This window comes from Protopterus annectens, chromosome 2.part1, assembly GCF_019279795.1.
Source record: "Protopterus annectens isolate FY-2018-M chromosome 2.part1, PAN1.0, whole genome shotgun sequence".
In the NCBI taxonomy this organism is placed as follows: Eukaryota; Metazoa; Chordata; order Ceratodontiformes; family Protopteridae; genus Protopterus; species Protopterus annectens.
Window position 1 is genome coordinate 1685795057 of NC_056729.1, and position 21675 is coordinate 1685816731.

The 21675-nt window shown below is 40.2% G+C and overlaps 1 protein-coding gene across 1 annotated transcript in view; it reads left to right on the forward strand.

The window, feature by feature from the left end:
- Positions 1-21675, forward strand: part of TMEM201 (transmembrane protein 201) — a 1168219-nt gene that overhangs the window by 1067993 nt on the left and 78551 nt on the right. Inside the window, exon 10 of the mRNA XM_044063116.1 lies at positions 20222-20353. Coding sequence (XP_043919051.1) covers positions 20222-20353 — 132 coding nt within the window. The remainder of the gene's footprint in view (positions 1-20221; positions 20354-21675) is intronic.

The following is a 21675-nucleotide window of genomic DNA, read 5'->3' on the forward strand; positions in this document are numbered from 1 at the left end:
TACAGAATGAAAGACATAGTGAAATATAGCATTGTTTTGTTTTATTTTGCTTTTGTTTATTGGGTTTGTCTGAAAACCCTTTTCAGCAGAGTAAAGAGGAGAAAAGCTCCAATATATTACGGATGTTTGTAAACATTCAGTAATATACATGAATAGACATTAAATAATAAACATTAACAAATACACATTAGCTAATTAATTGCATTCCTATGAAATAGACAACTATTACTGTATAAATTAGTAAATGTAGAATGTTGAACATTTGAAAAGGTATATTAGTGGGGTTGTCAGATTAGCTCAGATTAGTGCTTAGAAATATGAAGAAAGAGGTGAGGGCAGGAACTAGGTAGTTCAAAAATGTCAATATTGTAGTTCATAGGTAAGTAGTAGGCTATCTGCCCAAGGGCATTTATAAGCCTAGCCAGAATGTGTTGGCTTTCGCCACCCCTTAGATTAGTTCCCTGTGCCTCTGTCCAGCAGAGCCATTAGTTCCGTGTGCAACTGTCCAGCAGAGCCACTACAGTGATCCCCGGGGTAAATTTTCTGTTTCCCATCCACCCGTCAAGATTTCTCTTGAGTGTTAGTGAGGGACACTGCCTGATGTATATTGGAATCCTGTTTCAAAGCATGGGGAGTCTCTGGGACAGGAATCTATCCCTCCAGCATGTCCTATTTATCGTTGTGGTGAAGTTTGTATCTGTAGAGCATGTGGCTCTCCGGGAATTTTTTTTTTTTTTTTTTTTTTAGGTGGAGCATGTCCATCAATTCTGGGTTGGATATGGCCTTGTATGTCAGGCAGAGATCACCTCTGAGTAAGCGGTATGCAACCGAGTACAGCTGGAGTTTCTTGAGCCGGGCTGCATAGGGCATCTGTTTGAGGCCAGTAATCCTCTTGGTGAGGTACTTTTGTGGTCTTTCCAGCTGTTGCAGGTGTCTTGTAAGGTACATCCCAAATGGGGCGTTGTATTCTATGATGGGTCTGAGTGATGTATGAGAGGCACAATAACCTCTTTTGTTCTAGACGCGAACCCTTTTGTGATTAGGTGGGCCACATAGAAGGATTTTCTAACTGCCTTGGCAATATGATTATCAAAGGAGAGATTACTATCTACTTGAGTCCCCAGATCCCTTATTACATTTTCTGTATTTAAGGGACTACCACCTATGTAGTAGTTCGCGGGTACTTTATTTTTTCCAAAGGGGATGACTATGCACTTTTTGGCGTTTAGCTTGAGGCCATGATTTTGACACCAGGTATCCTTCTCAGTGAGACCCTTCCGGAGGGTGTCTGTATCAGCCAGAGAATTAGTTATGGCACCTAGTTTGCAGTCATCTGCGAACTTGATCAGCCATAGTCCTCCTATGCATGCCTGTACCTTTGAGAAGTATATACCGAACAGGAGGGGTCGTAGGATTGAGCCCTGGGGGATGCCGCTTGTAACCGGTTTAGAGTCAGACGTAGAGCCTGCAACTGTCACCATGTGAGTTCTATCCATGAGTCAGTTGGCAACCCATCTCGTGACATAGGGGTTTATGTTCAAGCTGGTGAACTTGTCTATAATACTAGAATTGGGAATGGTGTCAAAAGCCTTTGCGAGGTCTAGGTAGGCTGTGTGGACCTCCTTTCCCTCGTCTAATGCCTTGGTAACTGTCTCAAAGAAGTCCACCAGGTTTAGGAGGCATGATCTGCCCTTAAAGCCAAACTGGGTAGGGTCCAAGGTTTGGAGGTTCCCAATGTCTCTGTTAATGAGTTCCATGATGATGCGCTCCATAGCCTTGCAGACCAGGCTAGTCAGGCTTATAGGGCGATAGTTCCCAGGGTCCGTTGTGGCTCCACCTTTGTGGATTGGGATAACTGTTGCTGTGTGCCACTCTGTGGGTATTTAGCCTGTAGAGAGGCTGAGTTTGAACAGTGTGTTTAGGTGAGGGTTAGTTCATTTTGGAGCTCTTGTAAGAAACAGCCTGGGGCACCGTCAGGTCCCATTGAAGCTGTGTTTTTGGCTTTGGATAGAGCTGTTTTAACCTGTGTGTCGGTGATTGACGGGGCCCTACATACTTCTGGTATGGTTATGGGCCCTATAGGGGGTGAGGGGGGGTGAAGTTTTCACTAAACCTGTCTGCCAGAATGTTGGCAATATCAGTCGGTTCAGTGTATTTTGTGCCATTCTGCACTAACTCAGAGCAGAGCTGAGAGTTTCCAGTTAGGTTCTTGACATAGCTAAAGAACGCTTTGTGGTTATCTTTGGAGTCATTGGCAACTTTTCTTTCGAAACTAGCCTTGGATGATTTAATGAGGGATCGTAGTTTCTTGCTGATACTGATCAGGGATGTCTTTCCTTCTTGGGATTTTACTCTCTTCTGTACTAGTTTCCTCCTTCTGTTGTATAGCTTTTTTATGGCAGGGGTCCAACAGAGTGTTTTCCTTTTCTTGGAGGAATGAGTCTTGGTTTTACTTGGGATAGCACGAGCCATGCATTCCTGCAGATGCTCATAGAGTGCCTTTGTAAAGGTTTCAGCAGCTTGGACAGCATTGTCCTTTAGCATGGGGGCTGTGAACCTTTCCACCTCGGTCTTAAGTAACATGAAGTTTGCTTTTGAAAAGTTTTTCACGGTGGTTTCCTTGATTGGGGATGGGGGCGGAATGTGGATATTCAGAGTGATTAGTCTATGGTTTGATCTAACCAGCAAGGGGTTGACCTCTGGTGTGGAACACCGGTCGCCCATGTTGGTGATGACCAGGTCCAGAATGTTGTTCCCTCTGGTGGGGGTGTTGACCAGTTGATCGAGGGCATTCGAGTTTATAAATTCTAGGAAGTGTTGGGCAAGGGAGTTAGTACTTGAATAGTTCTCCCAGTTTGTTTGGGTAATTGAAATCACCCAGTATTAGGGTGTTTGGTATGACCTTCATATTTCCCAGTGTCTCCAGAAATGCAGATTGGGGGTCCTGGGGTCATGGTGGGTGATCTGTAGCAAGCTACAATTTGGATTGCAGTTTTGCCCGTTGTTAGTTGCACATGGATGATCTCTGATGCATTGTGCTGCACCACTAACCTGGAGGTGTGGGTATCCTTATATGGATACACCCCCACCTTTTGTGTTTCGGTCCTGGTTCTGTGGCCGATAGGTATGGTATGAGTTATATCCTAGTAGTGCTGGGGTGCTCTCAGGAGCCTTAAACCAGGTTTCTGTTACTGCACAGATGTCAATGTTCTCCATACTGAGGAGTGCGTGTAGTGCGTGCGTGCATTTTGAGGTTTAGACTTCTGGCATTGAGTAGCATTACCCTCAGTTTTTGGTTACTTGTGCTATTTATGGTGGTGGGTTTGTCTTTTGAGCCTTGCCTAAAAAAGGCACTATGGGGGCTGCAAGAGCCTTGGCCAGTATTCGAAAGCCTAAGGGTGGCAGGTGCAAGCCATCTCTTGCAAAGCAACGTTGCTTGTCGAGCATGTCATCCCTGGCAGACAGATACTGGATCCCCTTTGAATGACACCAGAAACTTAGACAATTGTTGAAATTGATAATTTTTTCTTTATACTGTGGCATCATTCTTTGTGAGGGCAGGATGCTACTCAGGGTCAGGGTCATACCGGCCTGGGCTACATGATCAGAGAGCTCTTCCATGTCTCTTTTCATGTAGCCCAGGGAGGTACATCTGAGGTCATTTACACCAACATGGGCAATAACAGAGTCATATTTGTACTTGTTCTGGAGTGACCTGAGTGCTTGTGTTATGTGGCTTATCCTGGCGCCCGACAGGTAGCTAACTGTAACCTTCTCCTTGTCCAGCCTAATTAATGGGACATCAGTGTGCCTGACTATAGAGTTGCCTATTACTAGTGTGTTGGGTATGTTATTTTGCCTTAAGGGCTGTGATTGCGTGGCACACTGATTATGTGAAGTATGTGTTTCATGGTTGGTGATGGGGTGTGGAGGTTGCTTGGATGTCTGCTTTGGAGGTCTCTGTTGCTTTTGCAGATTTTTATTTAGAGCCTCCGAGTATGTTTTCATGTATTCATGTGTGTTATTTGCTGGTGTTGGTTTATTAGGTCTATGTGAGACTGGTGGTGTGTTGCAAGTATTACCCTTCTCCTCTTGACTGTCAGTTCCAGTCTTGGGTTGAGAGAGCTTTGCCTCCAGTTTGGCTGTATAATTGCATCTCTCACATATATTAGTGTTTGGTGGTAGGAGGAGAGGTTTGTCTATGTACATGAGGCAGTTGTAACATTGCCTCAAAATGCCCAGATTCACCAGTTGGACTGGAGAGTACACCGAAAACTGCACTTTGGACATGCCTGAATAGGTAGAGTAAGCTGTTTTTCTGATTGGTTGGTGGGGACGAATAGAGAGCCTTGTCCTTCTGGACAGGGGTTGGGAGGGTGGCCTAATGGTTAAGGTGTTTGCCTTACAAACACAAGGTACATGGTTTGAGTCTCACAAGGGATAATTGGCTAGGCTTAAAATGGCTCGCAAGGGCAGTTAGCTTAGTACTAATCTATGAACCTATGACAGTATAGGGGGGTCTAGTGCTAGGGTTAATTAGTGTTTGCTATGAGTTTTAAGCAAGTGCTTGACTGTAAAATGAATGGTTTGAGTGCTAAAGTTGAAGGTTTGTCTAGTTCTAAGGGAAAAATTGAAGAGTAGACTTTGTGGAGACGAGAATAGTTTAGCTAACCGGCACTGCCCGGTGCGCATAACCGCACAAATACGTTTTTTATAGCAGGGAAGTGAGACAGATAGAAATTAGCCCAAAATGGCCGATAAACTACTAACTTTTGGGCTGAAACCACTCCTCCAGGGACAGATAAGCTGCTCAAAGCTCCCCTCTCTTACAGGTGAACAGAGAAACTTCCTTCTATCCATGTAAGGTATGGGCAACACAGAAACTTGTAACACAGCCCTGGATTCAGCAATAACCTGAAATCTGGACTATACTTGTTCAGAAAGGTGGGAAAAAGTATATATATATTTTTTTTTTTCAGAAAATAGAGAAGATACAATCTAGCAGGAAGTGAAAGAGATAGAAATTAGCCCAAATGGCCAAAAAACTACTAACTTCTGGGCTGAAACCACTCCTCCAGGGACAGATAGGCTGCTCAAAGCTCCTCTCTCTCACAGGTGAACAGAGAAACTTCCTTCTATCCAAGTAAGGTATGGGCAACACAGAAACTTGTAACATAGCCCTGGATTCAGCAATAACCTGAAAATTGGACTATACTAGTTCAGAAAGGCGGGAAACAAGTATATATATATTTTTTTTTTCAGAAAATAGAGCAGATACAATCAAAGCAACACTTTAAATGCACAGAAAAGGCTATCACACTTTAGTGTGTAGCCTACAACAGTTAAACAGATTATTTAAACACAAAAATGACTTAATTCAAGTGCAGGCAGCAAATAAGTACAATATGTAACAATAAACTTTTTAAGTCACAGAAACTGAGCCTTCAATCAGCAGTTCCCAACTTAGAAGTATGGTGTACCTGTGTTGCCCATACAGCAGTACACCCACAAACCTTCTTAATGTAAAAAAAATGGCGTTTTAGGCAGAATTAGTTAAGACAGCAAGAAAAGCAGAAAAATTCAATTGATACTTTTAAGAAGAGGCAAAGCAAAATAAGGTAAAGTAGGGAAAAAACACAATACAAGTAGGCAGATGAAGTGGAATATATTTTTTTTTTTTTTTTTTACGGACAAGATAAAAGATATAATAGGGATTGTCTGTCCCAAGTGCTCTTACACACACAGCAGAGAAGATGGGGACTTGGTAGAGTATCTGAAATCAAAAAATGACTCATCTCACTGTGAGTTCAGTTGAGAGATGGAGTGAGCAAATAGAGATGGAGTAATTAAAAAAATATTCATTGATTATTTTTATTATATTACAGGTTTATATTACAAGTATAGAGGGTGAGGTGTGAGGTGAGGGGGTGAAAAGGTATATAATGTGTTGAAGTTGCTGGTTAAAACTATTTTAAAAAGATTCAGAAAGACTGTGTGGGGGCACAGTATTGATGAAGAGAGAAACAGTCTGATGAAGAGCAACAGTTTGATAAAAGTGACTTGCACTGAGCTACTTGCACTGGAGCTGTACAGGTTTGCAGGAGGTGAAGTTTTTTATTGTGAATTTTAAAGTTTGTTTGCATTTTTGTTTACATTGAATAAGGTAGACATTTGCATTTAGTATTTTATAAAAAAAAATACATGTAAAAAAAAAAAAATAGTGAAGTGTTATAATGGCTGTGCCACCTTCATTGCTGACGCAACTAACTTGTGAGATTACAAAACCTGAGGATAAAAAACACTAGCTGATTGTCTCTTCAGTCCACTGGCCTTGATTGTGTTTTTGACGGTCAGCATTCAACCAATCAGGCATGTACTTTGTGAGAGAGACACACACAGTTTGTGTGAAAAAGTTTACTGTAACTTAGACCTGAGATTTTCATATTAGGAGATAGAGAATAATTCTAGATGGTGGCTCAGATCATATTTTATCTTGCCTTTCTAGTAACCTTTAGGTTTCTAGTTCTCAACACATTATCTTTTTTGGAGCTTCTCATTTTGAAGAGACTGGCAAGGAATCGCTGGATTTGAGAAATCTTCCCTCTCCTTTTGCATCAGTAGGCATGTAACCAATAACGTGGAAAATGCTTCTTAACATGCCTTCCTACCTCCTAACCTTATCTGCCTGCTAGATTTTATAACCGTTTGAGGTACTCAGAAATTAAAAGTTGGTGCAGTACCTTGTATTACTGCTGTTTTAACTTTGAAAACACTTCAGCTTTATATGTGTTATACACATCATGTATATTTTGGCGACTGACAGGATTGCATTTTGATGCTAAAATTAAATTATTAATTTAATCCCCTTACTAGATCCAGTCCAACTCATAGTACTCTACTCAGGACTACTTCATGAAAATATCTTCAAAACGCAAATAAACTTGACCAGTTAGTGCACAGACCGACCAAAGGTTCAAACATACTGGACCTGGTACTCAACAGTATGGGAGAGCACTGCAATCCCCACACGTGTCATATCCTCACTAGTGAGATCGGACCACAAGGCTGTATCCTTTGAAATAAAAATCTACTTGGTAAACCAACAAATCATGTAACTCTTAGGAACTCTTCCAAAACATATTACATCCTGTTAAACAATTTATCAAAATTGAATGCCTCTCCCAATTGCGAGTTCACAACAACCTATGCAGAATTGTTCACAGAGACCATGTACTGTACCTACTAGAAGAAAGCCCAAAACAAACCACACTGGTGGAATCCTAACCTTAATAGGGTATATAACAAAAGGAAAAAAGTCATGACTGAAATTAGGAAGAGCAACTCTGATAAAGATAGGAGATCTCTAAACTAAACAGGAAACTAAGAGGGCTAATTAAATCCAACAAGGCCAGTATAGCAAGGTCAAGATAGCCTGTCTAAAGACAACCACAAGTTCTTCTGCGGCTACATCCAGAACCTCAAAGGCAGCAGAGTTCAGTGTGCTGAACTGGTGGTCAGTGGTGCCACCTTCACTGAGCAGATAGAGGAAATTTGCTGCTTAAAAATTCAGCTCTAGCTTCAACCTGCCTCCGTCCATGAAATACCTACTGCATCACCACCACCAAATATCGATAGGGAGCAGGTCCTGACAGCATTTGCTAAGTTCAAAAACATAACCTCAGTGGGCCCTGACAATATCTTTGGATGCCTCTTAACTCATTCCCTCCAATGGACCTCAGGAAGTTTGCAGTGTAACTTCAGATGGGAGGAGCCTAAGCTTTTTGACAGTCAAATTATGTCCTCACATTTCAAACAAATGTTCATATCTCTGAAACCATAGGGGTTATGAAAGAAGTATAAATGGCAAACTCTTCAGCGCAAACTATTTTTGTAGTGGCAGTATTCTTTAGGTTCTAGGTCTTAAACTGAATTTTATAAGTTACAGTAAACACTGTAACTACCATGTTTGTAATATTTTGTAAACAACTTACAATATCTCAGCAACCACTCCAGTTACACACACAATGTCAACATTTTATTCATCGAGATGAGAGCTTTCATAAGATGCTAAGGAGTTCTGTGTTATGTGGTTGCTGAGATATTTAGAAAAAATGTGAAAATTATATCTATATAAATTAATATAATAAAAACAACAGTTAATATCCCCTTTACTGCAAATAGTAATGTAGTTGAGTTTGCCATTGTGTGAGCTTTAAGATGAAGTATTTTAAAACCTTGTACATAACATGGTTTTGGAATTATTGATGCAAATATGAACAAGCAATATTTGATGCCTAGAGGCATCAGTAGGTGTTAACTGCAGATACACCTGGAGGCGTCACTTGGATGTAATGAGTTAAATAGCTGGAAACATGACCTGTCAGGACCACTTGAGTTGCTTTTCAACTATAAACTCTCACAGGCTTTGTTCTATGAGAATGGAAGGCTGCAATGGTTATCTCACTTACGAGGGTGCACCATCAACTGACCCCAGAAACTACATACCTATTAGTCTGACTAGTCTAATATGCAAAGCCATGGAACGAATTATCATGGAAATGATCGACAAAGACATAGGCAACCTTCAGACACTGAACTCAACCCAGGTTGGCTGTGTCAAGGGAAGATCATACCTACTAAACCTGGTGGACTTCTTTGAGAAGATCACCAAGGCAATGCATGAGGGGAAAACCGTGCATACTGCCAAAATACACCTGACTAGCAATCAGATATATAAAACTGGATTTGTCATGCAATACAGTACAATGCTCCCCTCAGGTATAGTTGACAGACTCACCAAACTAGGCATAAACCCATACATAATCCACTGGATTGCCAGCTTCTCACAGACAGGACCCAGGAAATCAGGATTGGTGATACTTCCTCCACTAAGAGACTGGTCACCAGCAGGGTACCTCAGAGCTCCTTGCTGAGACCACACCTCTGTCATCTACTTCTCAGAGGTAAAGGCTAATGTCAAGGGTCTTTGGCTGACCAAGTTCGCAGGTTGAAAACTGGGAGCTATCATAGATTCCCTTCATGATGCACACATTTATGAGAGGGTCTAACAGACAAGCGACTGGTGTCAAAGTCAAGAACTAAACTCAATGCCAAGAAATAGATTATAGTGTCTTCTGGGAAAACTGCCAACCCGGCTAATTACTCCATTGATAGCACACTCCTAAAAGCCAACCCAGTAGTCAGGGATCTGGGAACATATATAGACAGTAATCTGTCCTTTGACCAACATGTGACCAAGGCAGTAAGAAAATCATTCCATGTCACCCAGTTTATAAGTAAAGGTATGGCATCCAGGTCCAAGGAATTAGGTACCAAATTATTAGGCTCATATTAGACCCATCATTGAGTATAATGCCCCCTTCAGCTTGTACCTGACCAAACATATGCAACAGTTGGAACACCCACAAAGCTTACTTACCAGGAGAATCCAGGGTATAAACACATTGTCCTGTAACGGATCATCTTAAAGCCCTATCTCTGTATTCCATCTCCTTCAGATGACTGAGAGATGATCTATGCCTGGTATACAAGGCATCCTCGGATCCAGCTGTGATGGACCTTTTGCACATCCGCAAAATGAACAGCATCAGAACCTCTAGATCCATGGATTTAAATTTTGCTTGTGCCATAAATAAAACATGTTTGCGAGGCAGATCGTCTCAGATGATCCCCGTGCTCTGGAACATGCTTCCTATTCATGTGAAGCAGAGTCCATCCTTAACTCTAAACTTGACCAATGGATGGGAAGTTGGAAATTCATCTTGGGTCTGGCTCCCATATCTTGTATAGACATAGGCAGACAGTAATACCCAAACTAATATACCCCCCTGACATAACCTCTAGAAACTTTCTAACATACCCCCTTCTAATAAACTCCCATACATAAGGACACAATTGGGTTTGATTGCATGGCTTATAAAGGCCCTGGTGGTCGTTAGCCCTGTATATAATTATGAGCCTGTCTCCCTCACAATTCGTGTCAAAACTCCAATAAACAAAGTTTAGGACAGCTAAAAGTTACTTACTCTGTCGAATCGTCTCACTCCTGAGGTTAAGCGATCTGTAGCCATTAATATACTTATTCCTCGAATGGAATAACCTTTCCATTACTTACCATGAACTCAACTAATTCTCGCTGTTACAAACTACCAAAAATAAAATAATCCATTTTATTAATCTTGCAAGTAAAAGGGAATGATGTTGCACCACAATAAAGGATGTTTGATGGCTTAACTTTAGGAGCCAGAACTACTGTTTAAAATGTTCTTGTTACTGCCCACAGCTGTAATGTAAGCTATTCAACAGGGAGGGTAACTATAGCCTCACAAATGATGACACACACCTTTTAGTGAGGCCCTCATTTAGATTAAGTACAACCAAAAAAAGCCTTTTTCAATATGGTCAATACAAGCTGGTACACATTACCTTATCAACATAAGGAAACTAAAATATAGCCAGCCTCAAACTGAAAAGGAAACGCAAAAGATTTTGTTAAAAAAAAAAAAAAAAAAGTTGCATGAGAGTTGAAGATGTCAGCACTGTCATGGCATGGTATTACTAACCACTTGACCCCTTCAATTGAATTTTAAGTACTGCTGCATAAACATTCTAGTTTATTGTTGATTTGAATTCTTTGTATTGTATATTGCTGTAAACATTATCTGTAAATTGTAAATACTTTGTTGATATTTGTTTCTGTGTAAATAATCTGTATTTCAGGTTTCGCTGAAAAGGTCTTGTCGACCAATCCACCTACCCAGTTACCAAATAGTAAAATAAATGCGTTCATTAAATAAATAAATTGAGGCTCTTTGAACCACTTCAGTTACCTGGCTAAGTATAAAATAAAAAAGGAAAAGTGCCACTAGAGAATTATCAGGAATTTAGCTGTTCTGTTAACAACAGTGTGTCTTTAATTACTCAAGATTTAAACAGTTTCTTAAAAAAAAAGTCTCCAGAACCTCAAGTTCTCTGTGGAGTACATGTAATATCATAAGGATAGCACCCACAGCAAGCAAGCCTGCATGGCTGGTTCTTTTGGGGTGGGTGGAGTGGGGTGCTGTATGAAATGAGATTATCTCTACTGTTCCTGCCTTTCTGTCGAAGGGGGGCAGAGACATGACGTCATGAGATAAGAATGCTTTTGTTTTACAGTAAGTGGGGAAATTTTCTTCCTGAGTGTTATTTAGTACAGAGGACTATGGCTCTACTATTTGTGAGTTACATCCTTTAGCTAATGGGTATAGGGTTTGCTTCCTTTCACCTCCATTTGCCTACCGCATGAGTGAACAAGTCACTTAACCAGAATGGTTCTCCTGTATTGCTTCTAAAAAGGGATACTTGTGTCCAGTGGACTTAAAATGAATAAAATAAAGTGAAATTCTGTGTTTTTCTGGGAAAACAGAACAGATGAGGTAGGTGGGAGGCGACTGGTTGAGAAGATGCTTATGTGGTAGGAGCACATTTTGTAGGTAGCACCCCTTCATAGTCTGCAGAGTCATGTCTTTGTTTACCCACTCACATTGCAGTACATTTTGGGTGTAGACCGAACCGCTGCCTTATTCTGCCTGTTTCTTTTAGTGCACCTACGTATTAAATATTCTGTGGTATCACTGTGCAATTGTGTTTCACAGAGACATTTAGTACTGGCCTAACAATTGCATATGCATCATGTATAGCCTTGAGCAAGATTTGCAGTGGGCTAGGCTGTCTTGGTAACAACGTAAAATCATCACTGCATCAAAGTAACTCGTATACAGATTAATCATTTTCACAGATATAGCCAGACATGTTGCTGTACAGAAAGCTGAATTTAACATTCACAGCTGAAGGAAAAAATGCACTTTTCATGCTCTAGTGCTTTTCCTCTGGGAACAGGTTATAGCTTGCAAGTTCTCTGTGCTGGTAACAAAGATGTTATCCACACATCCTTTATGAAAAGCATAATGAAAACGGCATCTGTAATCCTTGTCTTTCATGCTTGTGTTAGTGGTCGAATAGATTCAAAAGCTCTCAAATTAAGTTGTGCACTTGTGCAGTTACAACCTGTCTACTTACTTCCCTTTGTGCCATAGAGCTGTCGCCATCAGCACTCCACAGGTGTGTGTGTGTGTGTGTGTGTGTGTGTGTACAGGTATGTGCTGTGTTTCTGATACCTGTTTAAATGCAGTGTCTATCTTTAACTCTTGAATAAAACAATTATGACCCCTTTCAGTCAGCCTCCTGTTACTTAAGGTCAAATGCAAAAGCTCTTGAGCATTGCATGGAAGACCTTGCAGAGTGTAATATGTAGTCACATATCTTTTAATCTCTGTCATTTTACCAAAATTATTTTTCTCTTGTTCCCGAATTCACCCACTTTTCTTGAACTCATGATCTGCCCAGAAGACGTTTGTATACCTTATGTGGATAACTCTGACAACGTTGCCAGTTGGGTTATTACCATCTAGTTTTCACATGTATTATTTTCTGAAGATGCTGCCATGTTCGTCATTAGATCACCGCTACAGAAGCCACAGCATCACCGGACATAATCCTGCTAAGTTGGACAGCTTCCAAAGTTTTAGGGCACCTTCCATGCACCCTAACTGCAGTACAGCTCAAGAAAAGTGGTATAAAGTCAGTGGTAAGTTGCCAAACGCTCAGAACTTTCTTAGTCGAAGAGCACTGTGCTGTGGCATTGAAGGACCAATGGTCGGCTATTGCTTTGTCAATGTTTGGCAGAGAACTACTCTATTTTTTGAAGAAATATTTTACTTTTTCTGTCAAAAATTGTTGAGAGAAAAAACTAGTGATTTTGGTGACTCACTAAAAACATTTACTTCAGACCAGGACTTTTTATTTTGGAGAGGAGAGTGCTATTGTAAAGTTCTGCTGTCTGCTTGTCAGACACTTTTGTTGGGTAGATATATGGACCTGGGTCACAGCTCCTCCTCCTTCCTGATTCACAAGGTGAGAAACATTGTATGTGTGGCTACGGTCTTGATTCCAGCTTCCTCGTCTCCTTAGACCCCAATGACTGACTCTGTTTTAGCCATATCAGGTTCATCAGACCCTGCTGGTCAGTTTCTCTTGATCCTCTTGGTGCTGTTTGTAGGGAAGCCACTAGGGACTGAGTGGCATATGCATCCTCTGCAGCTATTTGGCTGTCCTGTTCAGACAAGTAAGAACCACTCATGAGGGAGCCGACAGTGTTCCTTTGTGGAACCTCTGTGAGGTGCTTGACAAAGTGAAAGGACAGTTCTTCAGGGGTATTCTTTTTTTTTGGGGGGGGGGGCTGAGGTGTCTCCCAGGAAAAGGAAGCATAAAATTAAACACTTTTCTTCAGCTGTGCCCAGTCATTTAGGACAGATGAGGATTGGCTGGGTTTTGATAAAGGTTTATTTAAAGCCTTTCGGTCTTTGATTTCTGAGTCTTCCCTTCCTTTAAAAAGAAAATGATTTCCTTTCTCTAAAATTCTGATTCTCTGTCTGAAGGAAAGCACTTGGAGTTGGACTGTTTTTCAGGTTCTTACTCCACAGAATGAAAAATCTGTCTATGAGGATAGTTTTTCTTCATATTCCGCATCGAAACAGTTGTCTTTTTCTGATACTATTGCCAACAGGAAGGAGTTATTTCAGAAGGGGGGCAGAGTACCAGGGTCCTAGCAAATGTATGATTTGCTGCAAGTGGATTTTCCTCATCCTCCACCTGTTTCTCCTGTTTTACTATCCTTAGGATGCATGCCTTGAAACCAGCAATTTGCCTATCAGTCAGTCACCTGCCCCAGAAAGTCTGATAAACTGAACAAGATTCTCCAAATGCATAAATTTCTTTTTTCAAACCCAAGATCAGAACCTGTAGTAATTTCTCTGACAAAACTTGTCTTCTGCCAAAAACCTTATGGCAGCTAACCCTACTTCTGGAAAGCATGGTAAGTAAAGGGGTGGGAGGGTGGCATAATGGTTAAGGTGTTTGCCTTACAAACACAAGGTGCAGGGTTTGACTCTCACAAGGGATAATTGGCTAGGCTTAAAATGGCTCACAAGGGCAGTTAGCTTAGTATGAAGCTATGAACCTATCTGATAGGTTTGGGAAGACGTCTTCAGTATAGTGAATTGTCAGGCTTGTATAGCTAAGTTTCTGCTGGCTTTCTTTGATAATCTGATAAAGTTAATTGCTGGCCTGCCTTCTTCAGTGATTAAGGCATCTCTTGAATTCTTTAATATCTTCTGTGTCTCGGGTAACCAAACACTCCCTAAAATGCTCTTTTGACACTGCTAATGCTGCTTCTAGGGCATCTGCCCACTGGGTCAGTGATGCGATTTCCATGGTTATGTTCTTAGAGTTTTTCAGAGGGTGTCAGCTGAGTTTCTAAATGCTCCACTTGCTAAATATGTATTATTTGGACCTTCCTCTGAGGTCCTTAAAGAGTTGATGAAAGTGGAAAGATAATTCAGGGATAACAAAATATTTCAGCCCTCCATGCCAAAGTATAATAGAATCTCTCATTCCAGTTTGTGGTCCTTTTATAAGAAACAGAATAAACAATCCCAGCAAGGCACAAGCAAGCCAAATTTCTGAATCCCATTGCAGGGATGTTCAAAAAAGAAGGGAGTGTCCTCCCAAAACCAAGAGTGATTTAAAAAAAACACTGTGTACCTTCATGTTTTTACCCTCCCCAACCTGATATTCCAGTAAAACTTTCCTAAAAATCTAGGTCTTCACTTGCCTACAGGCACCAGGTAAATTCAGATACATTGGGTTCTGAAAATCATTCAAATAGGCTGCAGTTGACAATGGGATTACCTTTCTCCTTTTCAAGGGATTACTCTGCATCCACACAGTGAAACCAGTTGGCATAATGGTTAAGGTCTTTGCCTCCCACTCACAAGGTATAAGGTTCAATCTTACCTCTGGCCAATGCCTGTTTGGAGTTTGTGTGCTCTCCCATTGTTTCTGTGGGGTTCCTCCCACCACCAAAGAACATGTTGAATGTTTCTGTCTCAAACTCACGAAAAAGAATGGATCTGTGGGCAGCAGCACAGACTCTACATGGTGCCATGTGGGGAAGTGTTGTATAAACCAACCTCTGTGGGCATCTACTGTGGTGCCCATTGTCCTCATGATAGGAGAACACAGATCACAGATTGCGTGCTGTTGCAGGGCTTGCCACTCAATAGTGTAAAATATGGCTCTAGGTGAGTTCATGAGTAGTAACGTCACCATATGGGCATGGGTATTTGCCAGTGGTAAGTGGGCTGAGGACTTGGCCTACAACCAGGGAACCATGTTAACGATGGGAAGCATGTATGTGTCCCTGTTGGCCAATGTGCACCCTCCATAATGCCCAGGGCATATACACCCCAGGGTTAATAAGCTGCTGGCCAGGCGGTGTCCATTTGCCCAGCTTGGGTTACCTGTGATAACTCTGTTGAGCAAAAACTAGACTTACCAATCAACCTGCCAAGCATGAACTAAGAATTGTCACACTCAGTGTTGGTTCACTGACAGGACGGAGCTTGGAAGTGGGTGACCTGATGGATACCTAGGAGGCTGGATATCTTATGTATCTAGGAGACAAGATGGAAGGGCAGTGCTGCATCCTGATCTAAATCCAAAGTGCTCATCTCCCATCTTACTTTTCTGTCTTCTACTTTTTTAATTCCTGCTGCAGTACCTTTAGCTTATTTGTAGTATATTTGCCCCAAGATGGACAATGACATCTAGTTATCATCCTCATTCAGCTGTTTCCACAGTCCCAAGACTGACACCCTCTCCCATCAGACCATGGTACTAGACTGGCGCTTTAAATCTCTATAATCTTCTTCCCTTACTTTTATGTCTAACAATAGAATCCCTCAATCGGAAGTTGATTTTCTCCTCCATGTGGGTTCATGGCTTCCCTCCTGTATATCTCTGAGAAGGTTTCCAACATAGTCTCTATTTTTTCCTCTTAGTGCTTTAACAGAGGAGCTAATCTGTGTCAAGACAGCATATAAATGTAGAGGTCCTGCCCGTAGAGGTATGTGCCTTAATTTCACCAAACCCACCCTCCTGGAGTCCATTGTTGTTCACTTGGTTCTCTTTCTTGAGCAACATCTGGAGTATTGGTAGTTATCTCTGGGTGATGCCCCAGCTGGGAGTGACAGTAGTTTGAATCCTAACCAGGTCATTCTGGAGGCATTAGACCTCCTCATTCCAAAGAAGTCTCTGCAGATGGAATGATATTGTATCTTTCAAAAAGTCTGCCAGAAGATCACCGCTTCACATTTGCCCTACAGTGCTCCCTTATTTTATGTTAGCTTCTTAGCAACTGGTTTGATTGCTTAATGACTCTTAATTTACTAAACATTTTTCTTGAGCTCTTTTTTTCTTTTCACTTTGGTAATTGTAAATCACTTGCCATGATTTCACATATTTAACAAATGATTTCTTGAAGCATTTTCCACTCAACAAAACATAGTTAAACAATAATTTGTGAGTAAGTGAGGGCGGTGATAAATGAAACCATAACAATATTGAGATCATTTATAACCATGAAACCAAGAAAATTCCCAGATATGAGTTACAAATCCTAGGAAGATTAGTCCATAAATATTAAATGTCTTACTGATATTCCAAAGTTTCTGAGGGAATATTCAAGCTTTAACTGAGCTGTGTATAACAATTGTACAAATCTTTAATGAGTTAAGAGCCGTTAACCCGATATTTTGCCAAAAGTTTAAACATTGCAGCAATAAATCAGGTATTTATATCAGATTTATCCAGTTTAATATTGGTGCATGTAAAACTCGTTTAGACCAGCTTTACTCAGCATGTAATATGCCACATTTTTAAAGAACATCACAGATGTAACCAGATGTTTTAATTTTACAGCACTTCTAAAACTACTGTAATGAGTGAGCTAAGTTGTTTAGACAAAAAGCCAAAATGGGGACTCTGATAACTCATTGAAATGAGGTGTAGTATAACTAATGAAATATAAAATATTGTTGCAAAAATGTTTATAAGGCATGTATTTGTAAACGTATGGCCAAACATCGCCCATCTGTACATTACCCACACAAATTCATTTGGTCATTTCAATTATTAGACGTGTAAATAGATTAATCTGTAGATAGGTTAATGACTGAATCGCATGTAAAAGATACAGTGGGTTTATGTTATACTTTGGACAGTCTTGAATTAATGAGGTAAAATGTTTTCCTGTTTGTAGACAGTTCTGGGACATAGGTTCATAGGTTGGTACTAGGCTGTCGGCCCTAGGGGCCTATACAAGCCTAGCCATAATTCCTGGATATTTCTTCCCACAATATTTACTTCTCTGGACCCCTGTCTAACAGGGCGACTGACATGATCCCCGGGGTGAATTTCCTATCTCCCATCCAATCATCAAGGTTCCTTTTGAAGAGGGCCAATGAGGTACTCTGCTTGACATGTATGGGCAGTCTATTCCAGTGTATGGGGAGTCTCTGGGTCAGGAACCTATCCTTCCAGCTTGTTTTGTTCATTGTGATGACAAGGTTTAGATCCCTGGAGTGTGTGGCTCTAAGAGATTGGGATTTCTTTAAGTGGAGCATGTCCAACAGCTGAGGGTTTGACATGGCCTTGTATGTTAAGCAGAGATTGCCTCTGAGTAGACGATATGCCACAGAGTATAGCTGGAGTTTTTTTAGACGGTCAGCATATGGCATCTGCTTTAGGCCTGTGATTCTTTTAGTGAGGTATTTCTGTGGCCTTTCCAGCTGTTGCAGATGTCTTGTGAGGTACCTACCAAACCGGGCATTGTACTCTATAATGGGTCTAATGAGGGATGAGTACAGTGGGACAATGACCTCCTTTTTTCTGGATGAAAAGCCCTTAGTGATGAGGTGTGCCACATAGAAGGATTTCCTGACTGTTGTGGTGATATGGTTATCGAAAGTGAGACCACTGTCCACCTGTGTCCCTAAGTCTCTCATCACACTTTCGATGTTTAGTGTCCTGCCACCCGTTTGGTAATTCATGGGCACATGTTTTTTCCAAAGGGGATAACTATACATTTCTTGGCATTAAGCTTGAGCCCATGACTCCGGCACCAGGCATCTGTTTCTGTAAGGCCCTTTTGTAGAATATCCCTATCATTTGGGGATTCAATAATGGTTCCCAGTTTGCAGTCATCTGCGAACTTTGTTAGCCAGAGTCCCTTAGTGTTGGCCTGTGCTTCAGAGAAGTAGATGCCAAACAAGAGTGGTCCCAGGACTGAACCCTGAGGTACTCCAAATAATGATCCTTCCGCAGGTTTTTGCAATAGCTATTAATGCCAAGTTTATCCTCAGTTTTCTAAAATAATGTGATTTTAGACCCCAGTATTTACCCATTTCATAAAGTGAACTTAACATTTGAGTGTTAGTAATATGTAAGAATTGCTTGTTCCTTATTCTCAGAAAATCTGTTAATCTATTAATACTCCACCAGGTTACTAGTGATGTTTGACTACCCAATAAAGGCTGAAAAAGACTAAATTCATATGTAGTCCGTATTTCTGAAATAAGTTTGAGATTCTGTTAGTAGATGTCTGATCACAATAAGTATAGGTAGTTATAGGTAGTTTACAAAATATAGCATTGGAACTACTAAGAAATGTTAGTTAATGTATTAATACAGATCTTTTGAATATTGTACCCCAATATAGAAACCCACCAGGGTATCTCATTGGGTGAGGAGGAAAAGGCTGCCCTATAAAATCACAATGCAAGATAAACGCTGGAACAGAAACCTTTAAATAAATCAACAGTAAAAAGGTCCAGAGGGTCCCGAACTACTCACGAAACACATTTAATAAAATAAATTAAAAAATAGCATATAATAGCATACACTCCACCACAGTTAAGTGCTTTTGGCTCCATTAGACATCTTCAAAACTGCATGAACTCAAATACACCCAATTTGAAATATGTGAATGAAGTCATCTGATAAAAACACACCCTTTAAAAAGGCCAATCATACGTCAGTATTGTCTTAAAGGCACATCTATACATTTTACCACAACGTTGCAAACTCGAAGTAGATTGTAACAATAAATACCACACATAATAAATTTAGCAACCAAATTAATAATCAAATAAAAAAAATCATTTAAATACGTGCTGCTCTCATTTTTAACTCACTTGTTATGGAAATGAAATCATTAAGTCCCGGACTCTAATCTTAGCTGCCAAAACATCTCATGATGTAATAGCTTATTGTTCCAATCCCCGGGATATACCCCCACATGAATTTATTCTAGAACAAGAAATCTAAACTCCGGGACTTAATAAGGGTGTGTTTTTATCAGCTGACTTCATTCACATATTTTAACTTAGGTGTATTTGATTTCATTCACAGTTCTGAAGAGGTCTAACAGAGACAAAAATGCTTAACTGTGATGGATTGTATGCTATTATTTGCTATTTTTGGATTTATTTTACTAATCGTGTTTCTTGAGTAGTTCGGGACTCTCTGGGCCTTTTTATTGTTGCCCTATAAACTGAATAATTTAAAATGACAGATTTCACAATATACTTTAATTAGTTTTATTAGTTTAATATGGGGAATGTTGAGGCCCTATTTACCCTTGAGATATACAAGTTTGTTGATTCCATTCTTGAAAGTTTTGCCACCACATAGAAAGAATGCAAAATATTTTTTTGTTCTACAAATTTAAAATACACAAAATGGTATTGTTGGAGATATAAATCCGTTTGGCAAAAATGTTCATTTGGAAGATAGAAGTTCTTGCAATTAAGATGGATTTTAATTCATCCCATCTTTCTAAATATGCCTTAATACTCAAGATTATTTAGTTTGAGTTCAAGAAAAAAATATATCAGGACAGATTTATACAGTACTGCTAAATATTTTAATACACCCTGCCTTTGTTCTTCCTGCTTTGTCCATTTGAAAATGTCTACCTTAATGGCCTTCTCCATACCATGCCAGTCCAGTGTATGCTACAGCACAGTTTTGCATTTCTGTCAGCAGTAAATATTGATAACCCCTCACATAACTCCCTGTTTTCCTCATCAACTTTGAGTCTCCTTGCCTCCAGAGTTTTCCATTGTAGTACAATATATTTTCACTTAATGTGTGTGTGTGTGTGTGTGTGTGTGTGTGTGTGTGTGTGTGTGTGTGTGTGTGTGTGTGTGTGTTCAGTTACACAATGGGAAATGTCTTACATTTATTTTCAATCTTCTTTCAGATGTGAGATCAGTCATTGAGAGGGGCAGTTTTCGTAGCCAGATCTCTCTCAAAAAAGAGAGTTCATCTTCCTCTTCAGGCTGCTTTGTGGACACAACAACAAACTACATAGACAATAAGACAACGTGGACAGGTAAAGCATTTTTTCATGTCCTCTGCACTTGCCAATACATAGTAACATAAGCTAAGTGGTTAATTAAAAAGACAGCAAATTACTTTGTGTAATAGTGGATGTTTCATGGCATGAAGTCGTTGATTTAGGGGTAGAGTAAGGGGGTCTGTCTGTTCCTTTATTATGTTAAGGATTGAAGTGTCTGTTGTTAAAGAACTGTTTAGAGTTTCTATTGCTTTCTTCTCTGTAATACTTTATCACTTCTAAGCCCTTCCTCAGAGTGTATAACACTTGAGTTTCTATTGCTTTGTTCGCTGTAATACTTTCACTTCTAAGCCCTTCCTCAGAGGATGTATGACTGTCCTGCTGTTACTCTATAATCTAATCGATTTCCTTCATTTTTAGTCTCCATTTGTCACATATTGCTTACTCTGAGATGTATTTTTATAGGAGAAGGAATCAAGAAGTAGTTTTTGTAACACAAAATATGCAATCAGAATATATCGGCATATATGAGTTTAACATTGTTTTGTGTTGCTGCTTATTGCTTAGTTGACTCCATCAGCTCCTGGCTCTTCAGCTTGTTTGAGCTGAATTGCTAAAAATACAAACTGAAATTTGTTTATCATGGCTTGTGGAATATATGCCCCTCTTTTCGCACATCCCCAACTTATAGCAGTTCGCATCTGCCCAAGCGTCAACAAAATAAGCATTGGTTGTCAAGATATACTAAATTTTCACATTTCCCAACATTCCTTTCCTGATTACCCACTTTAACCATTTCAGGGTTAAAGGTGAGACAGAGGTTGTCCTTGCAGTTGTCGGGCACTAGGCAGAGAACTAATAACTGGTAAGGTGCGGGTATGTCAAAGGCTGCACAGATGCTTGTGATATGCACAGATACTGGAATGTTGGAGGATCACCAGGTCATGTACATTATACCTTTGGGATGTATAAGGAAATGAGTACCTAGCAAAATCATAGACGATGGAGTGAACACAACATACAGCCAGCCACAAAGAAAGCAACACAGCTGAGAACCAATCACTGCGAGGCATGCTAATGTCATTGGTGCAACACTGTTCTCAATTCCTAACATTATTTTTCCTTAAAGCATTTAATATCATTTATAGTTCCTCTCCTTCTTTAAAAAATCATTTACTAACAATTGTGTATGATACGAATGTTTCTACTACAAGAATATGTGCCAAACAGCGTAATGCTATAGAAATTGTATAAATAATATAGAACTGCGCTAATCGTTTTTATTCGTTAATGTTTGCATACTTTGTTTTTCTTTCTTTACCTTTGATAACCAGGGTACAAGACATCAAAGGACCACT